Source organism: Euleptes europaea, chromosome 2 (genome assembly GCF_029931775.1).
Source record: "Euleptes europaea isolate rEulEur1 chromosome 2, rEulEur1.hap1, whole genome shotgun sequence".
NCBI lineage: Eukaryota > Metazoa > Chordata > Lepidosauria > Squamata > Sphaerodactylidae > Euleptes > Euleptes europaea.
The window spans coordinates 79,239,521-79,264,361 of record NC_079313.1 but is presented as its reverse complement, the minus strand read 5'-3'; the positions used below and the strand labels follow the sequence as shown (position 1 = coordinate 79,264,361).

General features: G+C 46.8%; 1 protein-coding gene across 12 annotated transcripts in view; it reads left to right on the top strand.

Annotated features, from left to right (window-relative positions):
• The window catches only part of PTPRF (protein tyrosine phosphatase receptor type F), a 345,699-nt gene that overhangs the window by 308,978 nt on the left and 11,880 nt on the right, over window positions 1-24,841 (top strand). For 7 of the 12 annotated variants that reach the window (XM_056867689.1, XM_056867688.1, XM_056867683.1 and 4 more), the window contains 9 exons: window positions 342-554; window positions 2,256-2,413; window positions 5,053-5,168; window positions 7,044-7,076; window positions 8,501-8,598; window positions 14,451-14,574; window positions 16,569-16,744; window positions 23,011-23,130; window positions 23,737-23,891. In XM_056867689.1, coding sequence (XP_056723667.1) covers window positions 342-554; window positions 2,256-2,413; window positions 5,053-5,168; window positions 7,044-7,076; window positions 8,501-8,598; window positions 14,451-14,574; window positions 16,569-16,744; window positions 23,011-23,130; window positions 23,737-23,891 — 1,193 coding nt within the window. The remainder of the gene's footprint in view (window positions 1-341; window positions 555-2,255; window positions 2,414-5,052; window positions 5,169-7,043; window positions 7,077-8,500; window positions 8,599-14,450; window positions 14,575-16,568; window positions 16,745-23,010; window positions 23,131-23,736; window positions 23,892-24,841) is intronic. The other 5 variants (XM_056867690.1, XM_056867686.1, XM_056867684.1 and 2 more) reach the window with 1 other exon arrangement.

Below are 24,841 nucleotides of genomic sequence, written 5' to 3'. Positions count from 1 at the left end.
ACATCCTGTTTACATATGCATTTACGTGCTTCTAATGGTTGTTTATTATATATCCCATCCAAAATTGTGGAAGGCAGGGCATTATGCACCACTTTTGTTCTCCTTTTCCTTTCCGAGCAGAACCAGTCCAAAGTATTCTCTCCTCCCTGGCCTACTACCCATGCTGATGTAAGAGGCAATTTGTGGTTGTGCAGTGCTAGAGAAAATCTAGGTGTGTTGATTAGATCTAGGCCTTCCTGAGCTTTTTCACCTGATTACAGTTTACTCATAGGAACGTACTGTCATCTGGTCTGTTGTATGTGCCAAAGCTCTTTCTCACATTTGCTTTCTGTCGCCACCAGCTACTCGAGGCCCTAAACCAAGGAGTCCCAGACAAGCGCCGACGTCGGCAGGCAGAACAACTCAAGCCCTACATTGCTGCCCAAGTGGATGTTCTGCCTGAGACTTTCATCTTGGGGGATGAGAAGATCTATAAAGGCTTCTACAATAAGCCACTTTCAGAAGACCTGAGCTACCGCTGTTTCGTACTAGCTTCGCTGGAGGATGGTGATACTGTAAGGACTATCAATGGGGAGAAGGTTATTTGTTGCCTGCAAGGGTCCTTTCAGAGAGGGCATTCATACTGTACAGGCTGTGGAGATTTGATTTGAAAGCCAAGCCAACAAAGTGCAGTTCCTGTCAGAACTAGGCGACTTTCCTTCCTTCCCTTTGTCTTTCACGTTTTTCCTCCTTATGTTTCCTTGGCCAGGGTCTGTAGACATATAGGCATCGGGCAAGGCAGAGGGAGAAAGAAGACTCTGCTTCTCAGTCTTTGCCCCTCTGACCTCCCTAATGCTTCAGTTTGGCCATTGTTGCAAGCACGTACAAATGAGGGAGCAGAAAGGGAGGGTGACACAGCTATTACAAATGTGTAAGTAATGTCCAGCCATAATAAAGATACTCTGGCCCCTTCCACTCTGTCCCTTACTGTGGCTCCTGCTTTCAGCCTCATTTACTTGTAATGGCTCATTAGAGCTGGTCAAACGCTTCATTACTCATCCAGTCCAAGCATTTGAGCGGCAGACGTGCAGCATGGGAGGCTGCCCTGATGCCACGAGGTTGGGCACGGCGTATACAAGAGAATGAATCTGTTGGAATGTGTAGTGTGGGGAAACTGGTCCATGCCCTTATTTATTATGGCTTCAGATCAAAGCCCTGAAAGTGCTTCCTGCAGGGTCAAGGGCACCAGCATTAGACTGATATGTACTTACCACTTTCGCTGACTGTTCAGCATGTGCATGTGTGTTAAGTGCCCATGTGTGTTAAGTGCCGTCAAGTGGCTTCCGGCTCATGGCGCCTCTATGAATCAATGTCCTCCAAGATGTCCTGTCGTTAACAGCCTTGCTCAGGTCTCAGCATAATCCCGCAAAAATGCCTAATATCACTGCTTAAAATCTCAGCATCCAAACTGGTAGACTTCAGATCAGCAGGAGGAGCGTCTGCAGGGGCTAAAAGTGATGTCAGTTTATATTGCTGTCTTGGGCAGGGTAACAGGTGGCCCTCCGCAAGTGTCAGGAACGTCTTCCCTGCCTCACATCTCCCCCCCCCTACCTGCAAGATGCAGCTGAAAACAGGAATAGCAGAAATAGTTCTTCCTTGACATAGCTTACCTGGAGACTGAGCCAGCTAATTCTGCGCACAAGGTGCCAGGCCCAACTGTTCCTTCTCTTCCAGTTTCCAGTCCTTTGCTTGAAATGAAAACCTTTCTATGTGAGGAGCTCCGTGTTAAAGCCTGTTGTTTTCAGGGCTCAGACAGTCACCCCAGGGGCAACCCTGAATTGGTCTGCTGTTAAATGTGCAACATTTCGCCCACTGGGTGTTCCCTGATATATCACCCCCACACCCCGGGGGCAATGTGTTTATATCAGCATAATAGGTATTATAAATCCCTCAGTCGCTACCTGTCAGCCCTGACGCTCAGTTGGCTGCAACTCCAAGGTCTGTAATTTGGCTCTTCAGGCTTCTGAAACTGGCAGCTTGTGCTCAGCTGGACCGTACCATTCTGGCACTCAGGGAGAGACCACTTCCTGGCCGCTGTGGTCCACTGATCCACTACCCAGGGGAGGAGGCTGGTTTTTCTTGCATCGGTTATTTCCTTCTTATGAACTACAGACAAGCAGCCGTGGGCTCATGGGCAGTGGGGAAGAACGATGCCGAGGACCAGGGGGTTGATCGTTGGTATTGAAACGTATGCACTCTTCTCTCCTGCTCTCCAGAAGAAGTATGCAGCCAGTCCATTTTCAGATGAGATTGTGATGGAGGTGTCGGCGTCGGCAAAACAGCAGGATGAGCCAGAGATGCTGTGGGTGATGGGGCCTGTCCTGGCAGTCATCTTAATCATCATCATTGTCATTGCTATTCTGCTCTTTAAAAGGTGAGTTGCCAGTCCAAGAACATGAAGTGTGGTTGGTCCATGATATAGTTCTGTACCAGGCCCAGGCTAGCCTGATCCCATCAGATCTCAGCAGCTAAGCAGGGTCAGTCCTGGCTAGTACTTGGATGGGAGACCACCAAGGAATACCAGGGTTGCTGTGCAGAGGAAGGCACTGGCAAACCACCTCTGTTAGTCTCTTGCCTTGAAAATCCCTACTGGGTTCCCATAAGCCAGTTGAGACTTGACAACACTTTACACTCACACATGCTTCCCTACCTCAGTTTATTCCAAGCAGCAAGATCCCCATCTGTTGCTTCTCCCAGGAGGCCAGACTTGTTAGCTCCATGGATGGGCTTTCCACGTGATCAGATGCTATTGCTCCAGAGATTTGGCCCCAACATGGTCACTCATCCCCTGAAACTTATTCTGGGTTATGGGCATCTAGTGTGAGCTGCCAGTGGTGTCTGAAGAAGCAGGAGCTGCTCATTAGGTTACAAAGCATGTTAAATCTATTCCAACTCTGCTCTGGGCTAGCTGCCATTGTTTTTTCGGGCTAATATGCATAGCGCCAGGAGGGGAGGGGACTTTGGGCTTTTGCATGCACAATTAGTACTTCTGTGTAACACTGATCTTCTCTTTTCTTCTGTTTCTGATGTCCCTGGATCTAGCAAACAAGAAAGGTAGAAATCTTCTTTCTCTCTTCATTTTGCCTCTTTCAAATCCACTGTTTTGTTGTGTTGGGAACAGTAAACATGACTTGCTACCCAGACTAATCTGTTCCTGGGTTCATTCATGCTTGCCTAGCCATTGTGTTATCTCTGTCTAGTCTTAGCAGATAGATTTATATAGAGAACTTCACAATTAAGGTGTGGCCAGATTTCTTTGAATTCTAGTCCTTTTAGGATCGTTGTCTCCTAGAGCAACTGAAGGTGTTTATTTTAGATTGGCCCACAAGGTGACATTGCCATAAACTGACTCAAATCCTTTTTTTGAATTAGCATGGTTCCTAAGCTGTTTTGGTCTGGCCATGGTCTGAGCAACTGGCTTTTCAGTGTAGGCCCCTCCACTTCATGTTCTGTAGATTTCTCCCACTGGTTGCTTGCTTTGGTGTCAAGCAGATTGTTGCTACAACTGAAAAATGGTGTTTAACTTCCCAGAGTGTCGTCGACTTCCAGCAGGAGGTAACGGGCAAAGCGGAAGCTCTGGCTTCCTGTTCTGCTTGCTTGTATCCTTGCTTGTTGAATGACTTCAACCTTATATAGGAACTGTATTTTATACGCTAGGCAAGCTTGGTAAATGAGATTTCCTACGCATGAGCACACACAACAGAGCTCATGTATAGGACAGGCCTTGTCGCTACATAGTACACTTAGGCACCAAAGTCTCACTGTCTGGTGGCCAGAATACTTGGTGTCTGCCAGCAGCACCAAACTGCTGTTTGTCTCCCTGGTCTTGCAGCTTTTTGGTAGTTCCTCCTGTCTGTGAACAGGTTTGTGCCGTCTGGCACATTATTATATTTTGAGGGTGCTATCAACAGTGCCTCCAAGTTACTCATCATCTCTGTTCTATTTCTTTTATTTATAGAATTCGTATCCTGCCTTTCTATCCTTAAAATCAACCCCCCCTCCCAAACACACATCATTAAAACAATTAAAAACAGAGTTTGCTTTCTGAGAAGCAGATACTGCGTTATCTGCTGTCAAATAGATCGGTCAGTTGCGTGAGAGATGTGGCAACTTTTCTCTTTATAGTGTCAAGGAAAAATTAAATTTCATCTCCCCTTTTTAAAGTGTGGTTGATGGCTAGCCAGTGGCTGTTAAATTTAGGGAAAGGAAGAGGAAACGGAGTTTAAAAAAAACAAGTATGTTCAAAACATAAAAACACTGTTAGGAAAAAGGTTTTAGGTTTTTGACAAAGGAGTGTCAGAGTGCCTTCAGTGCTACAGAAGAGATCAAAACACACCCACCCTTGCTGAAGTGCCTGCAGAACAGTGTCCCCTGGTACCATGCTGAAGCACTGCCGTTTCCATCAGCAATCCAAAACACCTCTGCCCATACTTGTTTAGTGACCCTAGAGTGCACATCTGCAGCTCGCCACTGTGATGAGCACTAAGCAGCACCACCATGTGGAGATATTTAGTTTCCTGCTAGCCAGTAAGCTTCACCGATAACTCTTCTTGCCATCCCAAAATTTCCTGTAAAGGTCTCCGATTTAATTACAGGACAAGTTCGTCTCTGCTTGGCTAGTGGAATCTACCAGGGTAAGATCCTGGGGTGGCAGAGCTGAAGGCATAAATATAGCACAAAGAGACAACAGTGTATTTTATTGTTCCATTAACTCATGCCTAGGGGGCCTTCAGCCATTCAAGACAAGTATTAATGGACCAATAAAACCCACCCTGAAGAGCCCTTACCCTATTATATTACAACTTTTCACATTTTAAATAATTTTAAATACTTGGCAAAATCTAAATATATTCTTCCACCACAGGAAACAATCCCTAATACATTATTTTGTGCAGAAAAATGGGGGTGGGGGTCATGAGTCCTCCATGCTGCTTGGTGTACCTAGTTGTTGAGTCTCTGCCATTTGGGCCATGCCTAGATCCATCTTGTAAGCGATGCTTTCTCTTCCTTAAGGAAAAGGGCCAATTCCCCTTCTGCCAAGGATGAGCATTCCATCGGCCTGAAGGACTCCTTGCTGGCCCATTCATCCGACCCTGTTGAAATGAGACGGCTCAATTACCAAACACCAGGTAGGATATAACCGCTCTCTCTCCTATCCATGGTGAGCCACAAACAGAATGGGGATGCAGGGCTTGCTGCTTGCACCAAGACCTGACCGCGTGCGTGACATAAAAGAGGGGCAGATGATAAACTGCCTCTAATAAAGCTGGTTTCAACCCAGGTTCTGCTCTAGATATCAACTAAATTAGCCAGCAAGAGGCAACACCTACACGAGGATGGATTCCCCTGTTAAACCGCAGTCTCAGTAGATGCTGTCCAAACAGGCAGCTCAGGGTGACTTAGCTCCTGGAGTGCAGGTTTTATGACTCGGTATGGTTACAGTGGGTGCTGCTTTCTGTGTCAGCAGAACAGTGTCTCTTTAACAGGGAATGTCCCATGTATTGGCTGCTCTCCGGAGGTGCCGTAGCATCCTCATTTCAAACAAGATTGGGGTTACGCTGTCAGTTGGTAGACCAGCTTTGGGAGTGCTGCATTCTTTCTTGTGGGTGCAAAAGCAATGGCCCTGTTCTGCCTTCTGAGATTGCCTTTAGGCAAGTATGGCTTTCAGGTGTGGCCTGCGCTCCTTTCTTTCCAGACTGTTTGTCCTGCTCGCAATAGACTTTGAAAAGAAGCACTTCTGGGTACATCATAATGGGAACAGCCTGTAGCTGTGTATCTCATTTCTGTCTATTCAGGGCTTGGATCTTCCACCCTACTATTATACTGCAAGTAGTGCAGTGAGCAGGACTATGCAGGCATGGCATATTGAATTGTGGGATGGGAGCATTTCCTACTCTGTAAGGGGAAGTTCACATAAAGGGACTTGGAGGTGGGGTCTAGAGATTGTCATGAGCTCTCCAACGAAGAGAAGCACACCACAGGTGCTGTGTGGGTGCAAGTCCCATTACACAAAGGAATCTTGACAAAAACAAATCTTGAGGAAGGGGCATTAGTTTCAAGGCCCCTACATGAGCCATATTCTGAATCGGATACAAGTCCAGAAGCAGGTAGATTGCTCAGCTGCTGCTCGTGGCCTTTACCTCCCTCTTGTCTTTTCGGCTGGCAGCTAGGAGTGCTGCCAGTGTGCAAAAGAAAGCGCCGGTTCTATTTTTGTAACTTAAGATACCGAGCTGCCTCCGCTGAGCCTCACCTCCGTGCTGAGATGGACGGATGCCTTCTGTAGTCCAGACAGCAGCAACTGAAGCCTGAGCAATCTAGTAGTTGATATCCCCGCTGGCAAATGTAGAGGCGGGAAGGGCCTTGCTCAGTACATAATTAATCAGGCTTCTGTTATTAAATATTAAGCTTATCACTTTAATAGTTGCTGCTTCAGACACAGGTTCTTGCATGAATTGTCAGCTCCTTTGTACTCATGTACCATTTTGCAGAGTTGTGGCAGGTCAGGCAGGGTGATGTCACTGCTAAGCGATTGGGTGAATTACGACTAGGCTTCGGTTACAAGGCTCCGCTGCTGGCTGGTGCAGCAAGGGAAGTCGACTCTTGAGGCGGGAGGCCCTGCCGCGAATAGGAACCGTGTGCTTTCAGGACAGCGGGCAACACTGCGTATCTGCTCATGCCCATTGGAGGGGAAAGCGAACCACTGCCCAACAAAGAGAGCTTTGACATCTGAGACTCTTTTTCCTTTCTGAGGTTCTACTGGACCCAAATCTAAATGTTCCACTATCCTCTTTGTGGTTGTAAAATTTTCCATGAAAGGACCCTGGTTATAGCTAAAGCCAGTCTAATCACCCACCATACTGCATAATGCATAGCAAGTGTACAGGTTACAGTTCCTTCCCTGAAGCTCAGGTGCAGGGAGGGCTTCCGTTCTGCCCTTTGAGCATCCTTCACCTCTCCCCTGACTCTGCCCTCAGTAACTGATAATGGGATTTCTGTTCTTGCAGGTGCCAGTGGCCCCAGTTGCCCGAATATCTCAAGTTAGTCGTCTCTTCTCCTCCTTTTGCTTCTCCTCACTCTTCCCCCAACTCCTTTCTCATCCTTTTTATTTATTTTTTGCTCAGCATCATGAAGATCAATTTCACTCACCACAGTCTTAATGAGTGGGCTCGGCTGTCCCCATGTGGTCAGTTTCAGGTGGGCTTACCCAAGATGCTCTAGTCTGCAAGTGGGAGGCAAGGTTCAGCCTTGACTGTTTTCACAGCAGTGCAACCAGCAAATACGCTTTTAAGCTGCGGGAGCTCTTCACTTGACAGACACTGAGGACAGTGTCTCTAGGGAGACCAGTCCTGGCTACAGCTGCAGAGGGCATAGAGGAAGCATGTGGAGGCGACATGGCATCCCCCCACAAAAGAATCAGAAATGCCCTCTCCCCTCTTCCCCCATCCACCCTGGTCCAATAAGCTAGAAGTTGCTCATCCTCTAGGTGTGCTTCTTAGCCGCTGTACAGCTGTTTTATTGGCACTACCTTCTTGGAGTGCCTTGACATGCATTGTAGTTTCTCAGCTTACTCTCCCCTGCCCCCTTAATGAGCTTCAGATGAGGTGTGTCCCCTGTAAATATTGCTTTAATTCTCTGCAGTTCTGCTGCTGGATGGGTAAAGGGGAGAACTGGGAATTCATTGTGCCCCTCAAGCTTGTAGGCTTGACTTTAGCTATGGCTCCTGTGAAAGGAATCTGTTCCGCTTTATGTAGCTTGCTTTGAGCATCATAGAGCAATAAAGAGGGATGTCATCTGACCAACCTCTTGATATTCCTGGGTGAGGCTCTGCTTTGTGTGATCATGAACTCTGTGCACAGTGTGTTGATATTGCAAAAGTCTCACTGGCCTCTCCTGTCACTAGCTAAAAAATTTGTTTTCAGTAACCAATATTTTTAACTACCCAGCTATTATGAGATGGGAATTCTTGGTTCTCCTACAGTGAAACTGTGTTTGGTTCAAGATTTGTCTGCTGACTCAGGCACAGAAGGTATGGAAGAAGTCAGTTAAGGTTATGGTCCCAAGTGAGCAAAGGAGGCATCTGCTCAGGGTCCCTGTCTCCGCACTGTCGTGCATGCGTCTGAGGAGCACCTCTTTCTGCAAGAGCTTTGTGCTGTGTGACTGGGCCTTTGCTAACCTCTCCCAGTCTCAGTCTGTGCAGGAGCATCTTTCTAAGCCCCCTTACCCTTTCCAGCGTAGACATGGAAGCCACTTGGCTGGCCGCTGTTCTGTCTGAGCATGCAGGTGTATTGTGCCATCACATGAGCACTGCATTCCTTGTGATCTCACTCATGCTCCATCCATCTCACCAGCGTTGCGCATTGCCATTTGAGCTGCTGTGCACATGTGGAAGAATGACTCCCTCTTTAACCAACCGATAATTTTTCCCCTCCCACCTCCCCCTTCCATCTGTTTGGTCTGGCAGGTATGCGTGACCACCCTCCCATTCCAGTGACAGACCTCGCTGACAACATCGACCGGCTGAAGGCCAATGATGGGCTGAAGTTCTCCCAGGAATATGAGGTGAGCCAGCAGAAACTGTTCTTTAGGATCCATATTCTGCTAGACTCTACTTTCTCCAGCAGTTCCTTAGCCCAGCCTTGCTGTACTAAGGAAAGAATTCCTGCCCTACTTTGACCCATGAATTCCTAGTATCAAGTGGCTCCCCCACTCCCATACCTGCCAGGACAATTTAATCCAAACCCTCAATCCACACTGCTGTTCTTCCCAGTTCTGAGAGCCAGCATGGTATAGTGGTTAAGAGCGGTGGTTTGGAGCAGTGGACTCTGATCTGGAGAACTTTGGTTCGATTCCCCACTCCTACACATGAAGCCAGCTGGGTGACCTTGGGCTAGTCACAGTTCTATTAAGAGCTCTCTCAGCCCCACCTACCTCACAGGGTGTCTGTTGTGGGGAGGGGAAGGTGATTGTAAGCCGGTTTAATTCTGCCTTAAGTGGTAGAGAAAGTTGGCATATAAAAACCAACTCTTCTTCTTCTTTCATCGTCTCCAGTTTGAATCACTTCACAATTACCATTTGCAATAGTGGTATTAATGCTTACACTGTGCAAAGAAAGTGAATTGGATGGTGGGAATAGCCATTTGAGTACTTGTTTTGCTGCCACTGTGCACATCTGGGTAGCCAGTATACACATTGGTCAGTCAATGTGTGCACTGGGAGCAATACAAATATTTACGTAACCATTCTCACATTACATTTTACACCCTTTTCTGGTAGTTATTAATACCTGTGTTATAAAGAGTAACATGCAGTAGCCATTGGAGTGCTGTTTGTACTCTGATGGAGGACAAAACAGTAGTACTGAGAGTCCGGGGATTGTTGTGGCTCTTGCTGCCAAGTTCCTTCTCTTCAAGCTGAACCATTCGCTAGGCAGATGATTAATTTGAAAAATTGCTATGTTGAGGGGAAAAAAGTTCCCTTACAGCTATTAGAGTCACAGTAACAGGATAAATGTTTTTCTGTGTTTACAGCTAGCCCTGCAGAGCCCACTTCAGCTGTGAGGGGTGTTGCACGTAAACAAAACACTCTCGTGTGAGGAGAGGGGGAGGATAAATTGAAGAAGATTCCCTTGCATGCATTATTAGGCCCGCTTGAATTGTTATCTGAGTTTGCCCCTGACCTCCCCTTGCCGCACTGTGCCTCCCTTGATTAAGGAGAGGTGATACCAGCATTACACACAGTGCAAGATTATAAGTGCTTGGGGTGGCCAGGAGGAAGCAGCGACGTACTAGAGTATAGCATGTGAAGGGGGAAGGGGGTCGAGTAAACTGTGTTACGTAAAATTGCTGATCCACAGGATATATCAAGGAGAAGAGTATTGTTTCCAGGCTGGGCTCATAATTAGATAAGTGTACAAAATAAACTGGCATGACCTTCCCAAATATGCCTGCTTTCCTGTTCACCCATCTGCATTATATCATAGATGCGAGCTCATTAGTATTTGGGTCTCTGGTTGCATAGATCTGACAGGGTTCTTCCAGATCTGAATCTTGGAACAGTCTAATCCTTAGAGGGAGAACAGGAAGACCTGGAAACCAATTCCTGCTGTGATAAAGACCTTGAGGGCTCAGGAGATCCTTAGCACTGCCAGTGACCCCCCAGAACCTGAGCTCTTAAATCAAGAAGCCTCAACAGAGGAACCTACCTCAAGAGGAACTCCAACAAAGGGCTGAGACTATCACCCTGTCCCAGGATCAACTCTCCCTTGACCACATAAGGACAGACTTCAAACTGGTTCCTCCCTGGGCTCCCCTCCTACCCCACAAGATCATCTGAGAAAACAGGCCCATGAGGAAGTAGGAAATGCTGCTACTGCTGCATTTGGAACTCCTTGCAGGTTCAGGGCAGTTTCCCAGAACCCATGGCAGGGCACTTTGGTTCCACAGATGCTGGGAGTTTTGTCCTCAGTGGCGCAAAAGTTAAAGGGGCATATTACTGATTCAGAAGCCAGTTTTCTCCCCAGTTAAGAAGCTTTGGGCCTTGACACTGGTCAGTCGGTGTGCTATCATGGGTCGTGTGGCTTGTCATCCTTAATAACTGAGTTGGGGCTGTGGCTGTGGTAGAGCATCTTCTTGGCATGCAGAACGTCCCAGGTTTGATCCCTGGCCTCTCCAGCTGAAAGTATCAGACAGTAGGTTATGTGGAAGACCTCTGCTTAGGATCCTGGAGAGTTGCAGCCAGTCAGAATAGACAGTACTGACCTTAACAAGTCAATGGTCTGATAATACATAAACACTGGGCTGAGTATGATAAGCCTGTGGTGCTTGTTACAGACCACTGCCTAGGAAGGGTGACTTTTGGTTGGCATTGCAGGAATTTCTGGGCTGAACCGTATGGCTAGTAAGTTTTCCCTCCTTCCAGCCTGCCCCCTAAAACTGTATTGTGTTGAGAGCATTGCCAGCTTGGTTTTGGGGAGAGTGCCTGTGGAGCAGAAAGAAAAACAGCTGCCCAAACACTGGGCCTGCTTGCCAGTTTCTGTGGGTCATACAGCTGTTCAAAGCACGGGAGCCAGGAATTAAGGTTAACTCGCAGGCATGGTTCCTCCCCTCTGTCATACACACACACACACACGCTTATTGCTGGCTTATGTCTGATATGCTGTAAGATTCTGGTTCGGGGCCAGTGTGGAGGTGATACATACTGTGCTCAGCTTTTACCCCACTGGACGGGGGAAGAGGGCTGGCACGAGCCTTTAGTTGAAGTAGCCCATCAGAAGAACTGTGCATAATAGGTTGCAGCTGCACTCCGGGCGCCCCTCCTTCCCTGCCTTATTTACTCATTTGCTCGCCATTAAGGGTGAGACAGGTGCACATTAATTCATCACTGGGGCTTAAATTAAATCATTTCACTTCTAAATGAGTCGCTCATTTGCAGGCATATTTAATTAGCACTTCTTCACAACCAGGTGGATTCCTCCTGCTGCCTTTCTCACCTGGTTGCCCTCTTATGTGGTTGTTAGTGATAGAACATGGTTTTTGCACCTCTTTACAGGAAAGCAAGACAATTGTCTTAATGGCAGTGCCGATGCTACACCGGGGAGGTATGGGAGCATCTCTTCCAAGAAATGGCAGCTGCCATGGCAGCATCCTGACAGAGATGCATTTGCTCTTCTGACATTTAGCATTCTGCTTTAGAACAAGAACTCTAGGAGAGTTCTAATGGAGGCTTTCCACTCCTGCATAGTCGTGATACAGCCCAGCCACAGCTACACATTCATCATTCTACTGGAGCAAGAGTTTGTACAAGAGAGATCGGCTACATTCTCAATTGCTTGCAAAAGCAGGGTCCCTCGCCCCATCCAGAGCGTACAGCTTGGCATCTGGTCACAGTGTTTTATCAGCCTTTCATCCATAGAGGGTCAAAGTCCTGGGCTGAGGATTTCATCAAATATATTGTAACGTGGGGAGGGACGGCAACATGGTACAGCCCAATCTTGTCAGTTTTCAGAAGCTAAGCAGGGTTGGAACTTGGAAGGGAGACCTCCAAGAAAGACGCTGCAGAGGAAGGCAATGGCAAACCACCTCTGCTTCTCACTTGCCTTGAAACCCGCTTGCTGGGGTCGCCGTAAGTCAGCTGCGACTTGATGGCACTTTATGTACGCACATTTCAATGTGATCAGAATATAATGTTCAGCTTGGGAAGGGTTCCATTTCCTGTGCCTGCTTTATCTTTGAACTACCTGCCCAGGAGCAAATGCATCCTATCACAGATCTGTCGCAAAAAGAGAAGCATATTCTGTACACAGAATGCAGACTGAAAGCTAAAGAAATAAGATTAATTCCTCTGGGCAGGTGTGGGCCAAATACCTGGAATCGGGATGTTTCTGTCATGTAGGACGTGTGCTTAATGTGCCTAGAGCCCCAGCTATGAGCTACAGAGAGCCAGGCTACATCTGCTCCTGCCACTTCGTTCTGCACTGCCTGCTTATTACTCTGATAATAGAAGATTACAGGGTTCTTGTTAGAAACGTCTATTTACATCCTGCATTTCCCAAACCACCTATTAGCAGTGCTGTGATGTCATATCCTCCCCACTGAGGCTGTGAAAATCCTCTTTCTGTGCTGCACACTCTGGCTTGAAGCAGAAAGCCAGTGCCGTTGAACCGAGCAAGAGGATGCTTCGTTTGCCTCCAACAGCCAGTGGAACTCCGTCCTCTTGGTGACCCAGCCAGTGTAGGGAGCTTGTTGCTGGCAGCCTCAGCCCATTGCCCCTGGAAGAGGAGTGAAAGGAGAAGGCCAGGCCAGCCAGCACTGACTCATAGCTTGAGCAAGGGAGCTTCCTGAGAGCATACAGGAGAGGGCAGAAGCTAAGTGACAGACCCAGAGAAATGCCAGTGCATCAAGCTTTTTTTGCATTGTTGAACTTGCATATTTGTGCCATTCTGTCTCCTTGCTCTGCGTCTTCTCTTCTGTGTTAGTTAGCCTGCCGTAGCTGTGCCTCTAGACATCCCATGATTCCTGGGTTCTCACTCGGATCCTGAGTTGAGGATGTGGGTTCGCTGTGTTTTTCATCGCACCCAAAATGAAGGAACGTTTATTTAGAGCTACAGAGTATTACTCAGCTATGAGAGATATCTTTGGCTGGGGTGAGGTGGAGGACCAAGCTGTGAAAAAAAAATGTACTGAGAAATGTCACTTCCATTGTGTATAATCCAATTCTGAGGGGACTAAAAATACTCCGCCCGCTTTTAACTTGAGTGCTGTACCCTAACCTGATCACCCAGAAAAGGAAAGGCACTCCTGTTGTTATTCTTCTGGATATTGTGAGATGGAGTGGCATTTTGCCCACCCTCTTTTTGGCATTTCTTGCTGTCTAGATTCCTTGCAGCTGTGCATATGATTTAAAGGAAACATATCTGACATTCCTCTTTTCTCGTAGTTGTAGTAGCCAAGGCAAGCAAAAAGACCTTTGGGAAAAAAACAAGAACGTGATGGATTAGGGCTCATTTAAGGACCAAATTAAGTCTTCAGCAGCAAGCAGAAGACTGGCGATCCAGATCGCTATTTCTCTGCTGCAAGCTGGCTATGGAGGGAGGGTGGATTGGCAGAGAGGCAGCAGCTGGGAGGGTTTTAACCCTTCCCACACACCCAAGAAACTTTGTTCTCAGCTGAGTACTTGCCACGTCATGTAAAGAAAGCAGCTGGACCAGTTGTAAAGGGGAAGTGACAGGTAGGGAAAGAGTTTATGACACCCATAACCCCCACCACCACTTCTCTGCAAAACACATTCTGCTGCTTTGCACAGAGAACGTGGGATCCAGGTTCCCAAATGCAGGGCTCAATCTGCAAGGGGAAAAAAATCAAGTAGATGGGTTTGTTTCTGTTGCAAGCATAGTTTTAAAGATATTGGGGTATTTTGCATTTTCAAGTGTCAAAAAGTTCTTTTTTTCCCAGTTGGACACATTTGCCAAGAAACTGCACTCCAGAAAAGTCACTCAGATAAAAGAACTCCTGCCAGCTCCTTATGATTCAGTATTTTTGGCAGTGTTTTAAAAATCAGAGTATTTACACACTTCAAAATTACAAATTTAAATGTTGCATTTACTGCAAGCACCAGTTCCTAAGGTCACTTTTGGGATATGTTTCTGTCAGTGGTTTTACATCCACCCAGAGCGATGGAGGCCGAGCCAAGGCAGACAGATCTTGTGAATTGGCCTTCAGTTCCCCGATTTGACACTTCTGCGTTCCTCCTTTCACACTGCTTCACATTCTGGAAGTGGCTACTAGCCGTTTCAGAACTGCAAACTTTAAGAGGTAGCTTGAAAGTTTCTAAACATGCCATAGGCCCAGAGAGCACACTGTATCTTTGCACACTAGCAGCTATGTGGTCTTCATTTCCTCTCTTCTTCACAACAGTCCATTGATCCAGGGCAGCAGTTCACCTGGGAGAACTCCAACCTGGAAGTGAACAAACCAAAGAACCGCTATGCAAACGTGATTGCCTATGACCACTCTCGTGTTATCCTGACCTCCATTGATGGTGAGTAAGTTAGCAGCTCATGGTGCTGACAACATTTCCTGCGTCAGATATGAGGAGTAGCCCCATACTATATCATGTGGAGTGTGTTGTGTGTGTTGAATGCCATCAAGTCATTTCTGACTCATGGCGACCCTATGAATCAATGTCCTCTAAAGTGCCCTATCCTTAATAGCCTTGCTCAGATCTTGCAAATTGAGGGCCGTGGCTTCCTTTATAGAGTCAATCCATCTCTTGTTGGGTCTTCCTCTTTTCCTGCTGTGGAGTAGGCATCTCCTATTCCAGCTCTAGCAAACAGCCTAGGGTGGCAAGTATCCATGTAATCTGTGTCAGTCAGTTGGAAGGGTGGGATGCTACGTCTCATTAACCCATAGCTGCCCTATTAGTCCATTTAGAAAAGCTTCTAGTCAACTTTTAAACACTCTAAGGCTCAAGGAACTGACAAGGCACCATAGATCAAGCAGCCCCTACTTCAGCCATTATAGCCAAAATCCCCTCTTGGTACTTTTGCAAAGCAGATAATGTTCAGAATGAGACACAGCTTGGTCCTTGCTGCTTCCTGTCCAACTCTGTTGATCTAAAAAAGTCTGGAAACCGACTACCGTTTTTTCAGAGAGCTGAAAGCAGTTGGAAGTAGGCATAACTACTTTTTGGATGCTTTTGCTTTTTTTTGTGCTAGACACATTCTGCGGGTTTTGGTATTTTTAAACCCCACAAAGTGTGACATTGAAGCAAAAGAACAAGATGGGAAGCTGCATGCCACTCAGTCTAACTGTGACTCCCTTAAAAGCCAGGGTTTGTCTCCAGCAAAACGGATCTATGATGGGTGCTTGCATGTGTGGGTCAGGCAGCTAGGCACAGCACACTATCCTGCTAAATGGAAAGTTGCATCTGTGAAAGAACAGACATGTGCACTATCTCTTCTAGACACAGCTGTCAGGCATCAGGCAGTGCACAACCTCTTCAGAGATCATAACTAGAGCTTTTTGCTGACCATGATGTTTGCCAGTGTTTCAGCCACAATATCGCTTCCTTTCCTGAGCGCCGTGACTGAGCAGACAGGCCCTGATCCTCCCCTTATGTTTGCGATGTGCACTTCGGCACAAAATGACCGTTGACCTGGGGGTTTATTTATGTCAATTGGTTCAAAATATTTTTTAAGCCTGCTCCCTCCATACAAAATGCATGAGGCAGCTTACAACAGAATTGAAACACATATATCAATAGAATATTTATAAAATACAATATCCATTATAAAAACGAAGCAGCAGCATATAATAAAACATCTTCATGTGATGAAGAAATGAGAAAAAAATGTAGAACAAGTAATTTGCTTTTAAACTAACACAGAACTCAGCAAGATAAATGACATAGCAGAGATGAGGGAAAGGAAAGGAAAAAAATACCCGGTCAACAGAATTCCTGGAAAAATTAGGTTTTACCTGATGCCTAAAGCTAAATACACTCGGTGCTATCAGGGAGGGAGTTCCCCAGCTGAAGTACCACAACCAAGAAGGCCCTGGATCTGGATATCACCCGCTATAACTCTGAAGGTAAATGTGGGAGGTTGTGGCTAAGTAGTAGAGAATGTGCTTGGCATGCAGAGGGTCCCACATTCAATCCTTGGCATTTCCAGCTTAAAAGGATCAGGTGGAAGGAGGTGATGTAAAAGACCTCCATCTGAGATCCTGGATAGCTGCTGCCAATCAGAATAGGCAAGCCACTGATCTGGGTTTGATTCCCCACTCCTCCACATGAGCAGCGGATGCTAATCTGGTGAACTGGGTTTGTTTCCCCACTCCTACACATGAAGCCAGCTGGGTGACCTTGGGCTAGTCACAGCTCTCTTAGAGCTCTCTCAGCCCCACCTATCTCACAGGGTGTCTCTTGTGGGGAGGGGAAGGGAAGGTGACTGTAAGCTGGTTTGATTCTTTCTTAAGTAGTAGAGAAAGTAGACATATAAAAACCAACTCTTCTTCTTCCTCCTCCTCCTTCAGGGGTCCCTGGAAGTGACTACATCAATGCCAATTACATCGATGGATACCGCAAGCAGAATGCCTATATTGCTACACAGGGGCCTCTACCAGAGACACTCAGTGACTTCTGGAGGATGGTGTGGGAACAGCGCACAGCGACTATCGTCATGATGACTCGGTTGGAGGAGAAGTCTCGGGTATGAACAAGTTGTGTGTTGAGAGTAATTTGAGAGTTGCAGTCCATGTTGAAAGTGGGCACCACCAGTGCTCTGACACGAACTACTGCAGAGTCGACTAGATACTTGGTGTGGTACTGGGACATGATGAGGTCCAAGGTAAAGGTTCCAGGGAAAGTAGAGCAGCGAAACATTACTCACAAGCAAAGATAGGTAGGTAGACATATGCAGTCCTGCTCCTCTTACCCATCCCTATTGCACGTGCTGGCCTGGTACTCATACAGGAACACCACTATTTCTATCCATTCTTGACTGAACACCACCTTAGGCCTCATTGTCTCCATAGGGGCCTATGTGCCAGGCATATGATATGTATACTGGAAGAATGTGGAGGAAGGTACTATGTGTAGGCTGTTATGCAGTCATGCCCTCCAACATGTGAAGGTCAGGTGCACTAAGGGACAGGAGATGCTGCGACTGTCACAAGGGGGAACATCTCTCATATGCACTTTGAATGTCTTCACGGGAATTTAGGGGGGGCTATATACCCCCCCCCATGTAGCCAGACCCTGCCCTCTTGTCATGGGGACACCCAGCTTAAGATACCCAAGTTTTAAAAAAACCCTTCAGATACATGGTTCTCAGTTTAGAATCTTGCAAGGAGGGTTCTCTGTGAAGTAGCATCCTTGTAGTGAGTATTTGTGCTCACAGAATATTTTATGTTTCCATGCCAACCACAGGGCAGGGAGATGTGCACTTCGACTGTGGTGCACTTGTATCTTTATTCAAGAGACTGGGAAATTTGAAATGGGGAATTTGCAGGGAGGGGAAAGTAGTTGAATGAAGGGGAGGAGGATGTATGTAGGGGGGAGCCCAAATTCAGGTGGGTTGCCTTCTCTGATTAGTGAGTTGCAAAAAGTATGATAGGGACCAGCTTCTTGTGTCTCCCCAGGTAGGGGGGGAAATCAAACATGTGTACATGCACACACACAAAGAATCAGTTTTTCCATATCCACTATCCATAGATGGCAAAAATATATGAGAAATGTGTCTGCCCATCCCACTTCATGCATTCAGGCAGCTATGCAGAAAAAGCATAGAGTTGCATCGAACAAGGATTGTCAGGCTGTTGCACCGGACCAATGGCTAGTATTACCATCTTTAGACGCAAGCCAGGCACGTTATCACAGACAAGTTTGCAAGGGTGGTAATCTTTTCTTTGGTAGTGAAAGGCATGTTGCCCCTGAACATGCTGGGCTGCAGCTGTCATGGCTTGTAGTCATTGATTGACTTATCATCTGATCTGTTTTTAAAACTGTTTATGCCAGTAACCATCATAACATTCTGTAACTCTATTAATTAAGTACCGCGCACAAACATGCTTATGTTTGATTGAATCTCTGCTTTTTATTTTAGTGGATGACCTTAAGAATTTCAGAGTTTTTTTTCCTATTCATTTTTCTTACATCACTCATAATCATTAACAGATCTGTACCAAGGTTGATCTCTGTTTTTTAAGCTAAATAGCCCCCATAAAGACTATTTGCCTTTGTGATAATTGTCTTACCCTTTGTTGTTTTACTGTCCTTTTTGAGATGGTACAACAATGTCATTTTTAGAGTGCTAGACATTCATTGGAAAAGACTGGGTTCAAATGCTTGTGAAGCCATGAAACAAAGATTTTAAAGGAAGGGAATATGGCTCATTGGTAGAACATGTTCCGTGCTTGCAGAAAATCCCAGGGCTAACCCCTGGCATGTCTAATTAAATTATTTTGAAGGGAAAGGCAGGCATTTCTCTAAGACCGTGGAGAGCTGCTGCCAGTCAGTGTAGACGGTACTGAGCTAATTGGACCAAAGACTCTGTATAAGGAAACCTCAGGCTGACTGTGGGCTGAAGCCTTAAGACCTATTTTATTTGTGCAAGTAGCAGTGCACATGTTTTAAATACCAAAGTGGCAGCTTTGTATGGCAAGCCAATGTGTGACATGATTCCCCTATGACTCAGATAGTTTTTGGTACACTGATACCCTCTTTTTGTGGTTTGTGCTGTTAAAATTGCTAGGCCTATATATCCGACTGGAACGGCTTCCAATGGATTGCATAACCACTGTCTGTTTGTTTGCACATATCAGCTGGGCCTAAGAACTCCAGAATAAACCTTTCAGTTTTACAACAGTGTTTGCATTTGAAGTAAAAAAGAAAGAAAGAAATGACCCCCTTTAGTGTCAGGATAAATGAATATCCAAAGTCCAGTTTGCTTTGCTTTGGGGCCGTCCAGCTATCAGAAGACTCTCCACAGAATGTGTTTCTCTAAGATAACGTGTTTTGTAAGGCCCTTTGGGCACCTGTCTCTGCCTCCTGCTTTGCTGCTGTTGAGATGCGCATTATCTCCTGGTAACACACCTCCCCTCCTTCCCTCTCCCAATTACCTCCTGGGAGATGGAGGATGCATAGCCCCCTCAAGGTGACATACGTCAGTAAGCTAGCCTCTGTCCAGCTAAGTGTAGTGTGAGGGGAGAAGATACGTTTACCTACTTGTTCTTTTGCACTGAGCAGAGTTCATACCCCTGCTATCTAAAGGCCTGCCAGCTCTTGCCATCAAATAGTTGAGATACACTTCCTGGAGAAGCAGGTAGCCACACCAAGGGCATCTAGTCAACTCAGGAATCTTACTTGTTTCGGAGTGGCATCAGGCAAAGAGGTGGGAGTACAAAGCCTGATCCAAAAGTAGATTTCCACGTGACAGGGTGTTCCTTCAGCATCTCTCCATTTTGCTCACTACCTCTTGAATTTACCCCTTTCCCCATGTCCAACTCAACAGCCACGTCCCAGCCCAGGAGCTGTAAGAGCTTCAAATTCTAGCCCTGTTCACAGCCATAACAGCATTGCTTTGTATAGGTGTTGCTGCCTTGGAGTTTGATAGCTGGGATTTTGGGGAGCCCAGTACTTTCCAGATCTTGTGAAGGGGGATCATGATCTCGGCAGGAAAAATATCCATAAGAACTGAGGTTTTTATGGCTTGCCGTTCTTGCCAGCTTGATGGCACACGTCATCCTCACCTTTCATGTTTGCACACTACATAAAAGCTGCAAATAGCAGATCCGTTGACTGTCTTCAGAGTATTTATAATTGGCAACAGAATCAGCAATACATGCAATCTGTCTGCTTCTCAGGAGCCACCAGAGCTCTATGTAAGCCAGGAATATAGTCCAGACTGCCTAAATTCCACCTTTTTCCAGAGGCAAATGCCCTTGCAGTCTCCCAGTTTGTGCATTAGTCAGCAGAAATTGTAATCAGTCCCAGGTATTCTAGAGACTCTTCATTCCTGGTTTTTCAGGGAGTGTGTATTAGGACATCTGCTACTAAGAAGCCTGGTATAGATATATTCTGAGCCAGTCCTGCTTCCTTTGTAGCACCTGTGCGAAGGGGGAAGACTCCTTCTCCCGGCAGTCGAGAAAGCTACTGGCCACTGCTGAGAGTAAATGAATTTTCAGGTTGTGAGCGTGTTCCTGACATTAATGAGAAGCGAGTGATGCCAGAAGAAAGACTCTCTTATCTGGTTTAGTGCCATCGTGCATCAGCTTCAGCATAAAATTTACAGAGCTTGAAAATGGGGCATAAACATTATGGGTAAATTTGGCAGAAAATGTGAGCGACTCTTATCTGGTCATGAATAAATAATTTTCAATTACCAGCCGGGGCTGTGCTATTAAACCCTGGGATAGATTACTTCAAAGTTTGTTTTGTTATTTGTACATACACGGCGACACAATTCCATCAAGAGCTGGGCAGCGGGATAAAGAGGCTGCCGGACCCGAGCAGACCGCGACTGGCCTTCAATGGCCGCATTGATGTTTGCTCGCAGACCCTCCCTTGTAGCAGGCCGCACAATGCGCCCTCAGGGAACCCCCAGACCCCCAGCTAGCCACACAACTCCTCGGCAGACTCCCCTGTTTGCCCAGTCATGCTGTATCCACATAAAGAAAAAGAACGGCCCTTGGAATAAATAATGGCCATGAAGCTGAAAAAAAGTTACACGCCCATGGGTGCAACTTTCATCTCTTACCCAGTTATGGTTACAAAGCCCGCCCAGAAAAGACGTCTTCAATTAAAAGGCAAAATGCCATTGATTTCTAATTAGGTGGCTGCTCCGCATTCTTCTCGTTCCCTGTAAACACACACAGCTAATAATTACATTTACTATTTCTTGACAGGCCCAGATGATCCTCATTCATTCTTCCTCGCGGAGGGGCAGGGATGAAGCTGTTCTGTTGTCGTCAGGCAGCTGCAGGCTTAGCTGGGCAGGAGAGACAGGTGCCGACAGAATCGGAAGCGAGGGCATGAGATGGTTCAGAGGAAAGGCTGGCACTCGTTCAGAGGTGGGGGGGAAGGGAGGAGGGTCACAGAGACACAGATGGGCTTTTTTGTCTGGAAAACACTGAGAGATGCACACAGGGAAAGAGCTGGGAGATGAAGGGACTGTGAGCAGGGCAAACAGTCTGCTTATCTGCCCTGCCTTGCAAAGAAGAGAGCACGGAGAAATGAGTAGACCTGACAAGGGGAGGGACTTGCGTTGAGCAGAACAGCCCAGTGCCACTTCTTCTCAGTGGAATTGGAGTGGAAAGGTGGGCTTTCGTTCCAGCTGGCTAAATGGCCCCTACCGAAGTTAAGGACGCATGCTACAGACCCAGCCTTTTGTCTTTGATGCTGTTACCACCTCTCCTGGTATGTTCCCCAGAGAAGCTTGCGTTCATGTAATAACAACCTACTGGTGATCCCTGGCCCAAGGAGTGTCCAACTGCCCTCGACCAGGGCCAGGGCTTTTTCTGCCCTGGCCCCTGCCTGGTAGAAGAGCCTCCCTAGTGAGATCAGGGCCCTGCGGGATCTTCAAGACTTCCGCAGGGCCTGCAAGACAGAGCTATTCCACCGGGCTTATGGTTGAGGCCAGTGACGGTTTCTCCCTATAAATACTTGCCTCCCTAATCTCTTCTCCTCCCCCACTGCTGAGTCCCCCCTCCCCACTTATACCATCTTGGAGGTGATTGCATCTAATTGCCAAACTGCAGACAGTTACTTATGATTCTAGTGCCATCGGGGCCATTATTGCCCTATTATTGAAATGGTTTGGGCTATTTTAAAGTGTTTTTTAAATTTTATTTTAATATTTTATTGTTTTTAGTGTAATTCTGTTTGTGAGCCGCCCTGAGCCTGGCCTTCAGGCTGGGGAGGGCGGGGTAAAAGTGCAATAAAATAAATAATAAATACTTTGGTATTGGGGTGGTGGTGAAAGAAAATAGGAAGAAAAATGGACATCATACTCTGGTACATCCTCTGGTTACTTGTCACCTCTCCAGCAAAGCAGGCCATTCTTGGTTTAGCAGAGAGGAGCATTCTCAGCCACGCTTTTAAAAGCACTCCTTCCAAAATGAGAGCTCAAGCAGAAGGGCACAAGGTTAGAACTGCATTTCTTCAGGGCCTGATTTGCCAAGCCAGCCCTTGAGGTCCTCGTTATAAACCCTCCATTTGTTTCTCTAGGAGCTTTGGGAATGTCTGTAAGAAGGGAGATCAGTGGGCATCTTGCTGCTGTGGCTGTGCCTGGGTCTCCTTTCCCCATGCATCTCTTGGCTCACGCATGGTATTTCCATGCTGCTACCTCTAGGAATGTCCCACTTCTTCTCATCTGCCCCCTCACACCGGTCTCCTATGGAGGACAATACTGGTGACCCTCCTCCCAACCAGCAGGAACCCTAGCAGAGGATTATACACCATGGCCAGGCTTACCACGCACAGCACTAAAGGGGAGGAGAGATGAGTGTGCTTGCCTACAGGCACTGATCTTTCCCAAAGAGCAGGGAAAGGACAGAAAATTACAGGAGAAGAAATTGCTTTTGAATTGACTGTTTTACCCAGTTTCTCTCTTCCCACTCACCCCCCCATTAACATCCTCACTCCTTATCCCTACGTCTCAGCACCAAGCATCTTGGTTCTTCAGGTTCTACGCCTGGCCATCCAGCATTACTAGCCTTTTGTAGAACAAGATGTAGAACAAGACAGAATAAAAATATCCTCTTCTTTTGTCCGTCTAGGTCTAAGGCAGTGTGAGCATTTTGCATTCCTAGGCTCATGGATACCAAACTGCTGTTAGCTCCTAGTATTTGCAGGCATTAACTGAGAACTGAAGAAAATCAGCCTCTATGCTTCAAGAATATGAAGGGCATATGCAAAGCTCAATGAAAGCCATGTATCAAACATTGATGTTTTCTTTTTCTCTGTGTCCCACTACAGGTGAAGTGTGACCAGTACTGGCCAGGCCGTGGTACAGAGACCTATGGATTGATCCAGGTGACATTGCTGGACACAGTTGAACTCGCAACATACACAGTCCGGACATTTGCCCTATACAAGGTAAAGGAGGAAGGGGGAACATGTGAGCAGCTATGGTTCTGAGAGGAGACCCTCCCTCCAGGAAGTTTGCCAGCCCAGTGAGATGCATGAGTTGAGACCTGGCTAGTCAAGGTGGAGTTTCCTCCAATTCTTTTCAGAGTGGAGTTCATGGAGGTGTATTGATCTTTTGCGGTGCTTGTGCAAGGGAACCTATCATCGAAAACCTACTGTGGATGATTAAAGCAGAAGCTCCAACTGCCACGCCAGTCTTCCTCCCCTGGGCCCACGATTGCACATTCAGTTCCTTGTTCTCTGTCATAATTTGGGCATAATAACCAATCCAGCTTTGAGAAATGTGTGACAGTTGGATGGACGTGAAGCTGTTCTGCGTTCCTCACATACAGTTAGCTCAGAAGCAGAAGGGATGCCTGGAGGCATCTCCGCCCTTCAGTGGGGGCCAAGTGCATTTCATTGACATTTGCGCATTTGAGAAATGTGTGCATGGTGCGAGAGGGCATACTGTGATCTGGTGCTGTGTGTATGTGCATTAAATGCCCTTTGTTAATCTGTGCTAATGAGCTGTTAAGCTCACCATCACTATCTGGTGTCTTTTGGCTTCTCTCACAGAATGGGTCCAGTGAAAAGCGGGAGCTGAGGCAGTTCCAGTTTATGGCTTGGCCTGACCATGGAGTGCCAGAATACCCCACCCCTATCTTAGCCTTCCTTCGACGAGTGAAAGCCTGCAATCCACCCGATGCTGGGCCAGTGGTTGTCCATTGCAGGTAAAGCTGATGCCTCCAACATGGAGGATAGATACATTTCTGGTCTCGTTTCTTTGGGGAGGAGAGCTGGAAAGGGCCTTCCGGTCTCTCTGTGGTTGCTCTGGGGCACCTGCTGGGATTTAGAGCCACCCTGTTGCTGTAGAAACAAGAAACCAGGATTATAGTTCCTCTGTTGGCATAAGCAGCACTTTGCAGTCAGTGCTCAACCGAGCAATTCCTAATTCACTATTTTCCCTGAGAAGCAACAACAATATTATAAACATTAAGTGTGATGTGAGGAGTGTGTTATAATTGCAGCAGGGATTCCACACATGCACCTAATTATGAGAATACTGATCAATCGGATGCGCAGTCCAACACACACAAAACACACGTGCGCTTTGGCACCCATGAAACAGGCAATTGTTCTTCTTTTATTGACTTTTCTATATTTCACCTGATCCAGAAAGCTTAAGGTAGCTACCATCGTATTTGCATAAAGCCTAAAAACAAACTCAGAATGTGTCAGTCTTCTAGGCAGAAATTCTCACTGAAACACGGTAAGATTAAATGTTCCAGAGCCATGTATTCACAGTTCAGCACACTGAAATGTACAGATATGCATGCATGGCTTAATACTTAGTGCTCATTTACAGCAGCTAGACTAGCATCTGGGAGAACCTGGTTCCACTCCTCCATTCTGTCATGGAAGCTCACAGGTGACCTTGTGCCTGTCACACACTCTCAAACTATCTCTCTCAGAGGGTTGTTGTTGTGAGGATAAATGTCCTGGCCACTGGGCGGAAGGCAAGTGCCATTAACCACAGGGTCCAGCAGCAGGGGTTCTCAGGCCACAGTCCAAGGTCCAACAACCCAGTCAAAGAGAAAGTCAGAAGGCAGTCCAAGGTCTCAGTCCAGAGTCAGGTCATGTATTCCAAAGGCAGAGTCCAAAAGCAGTCCAAGGGGCAGGG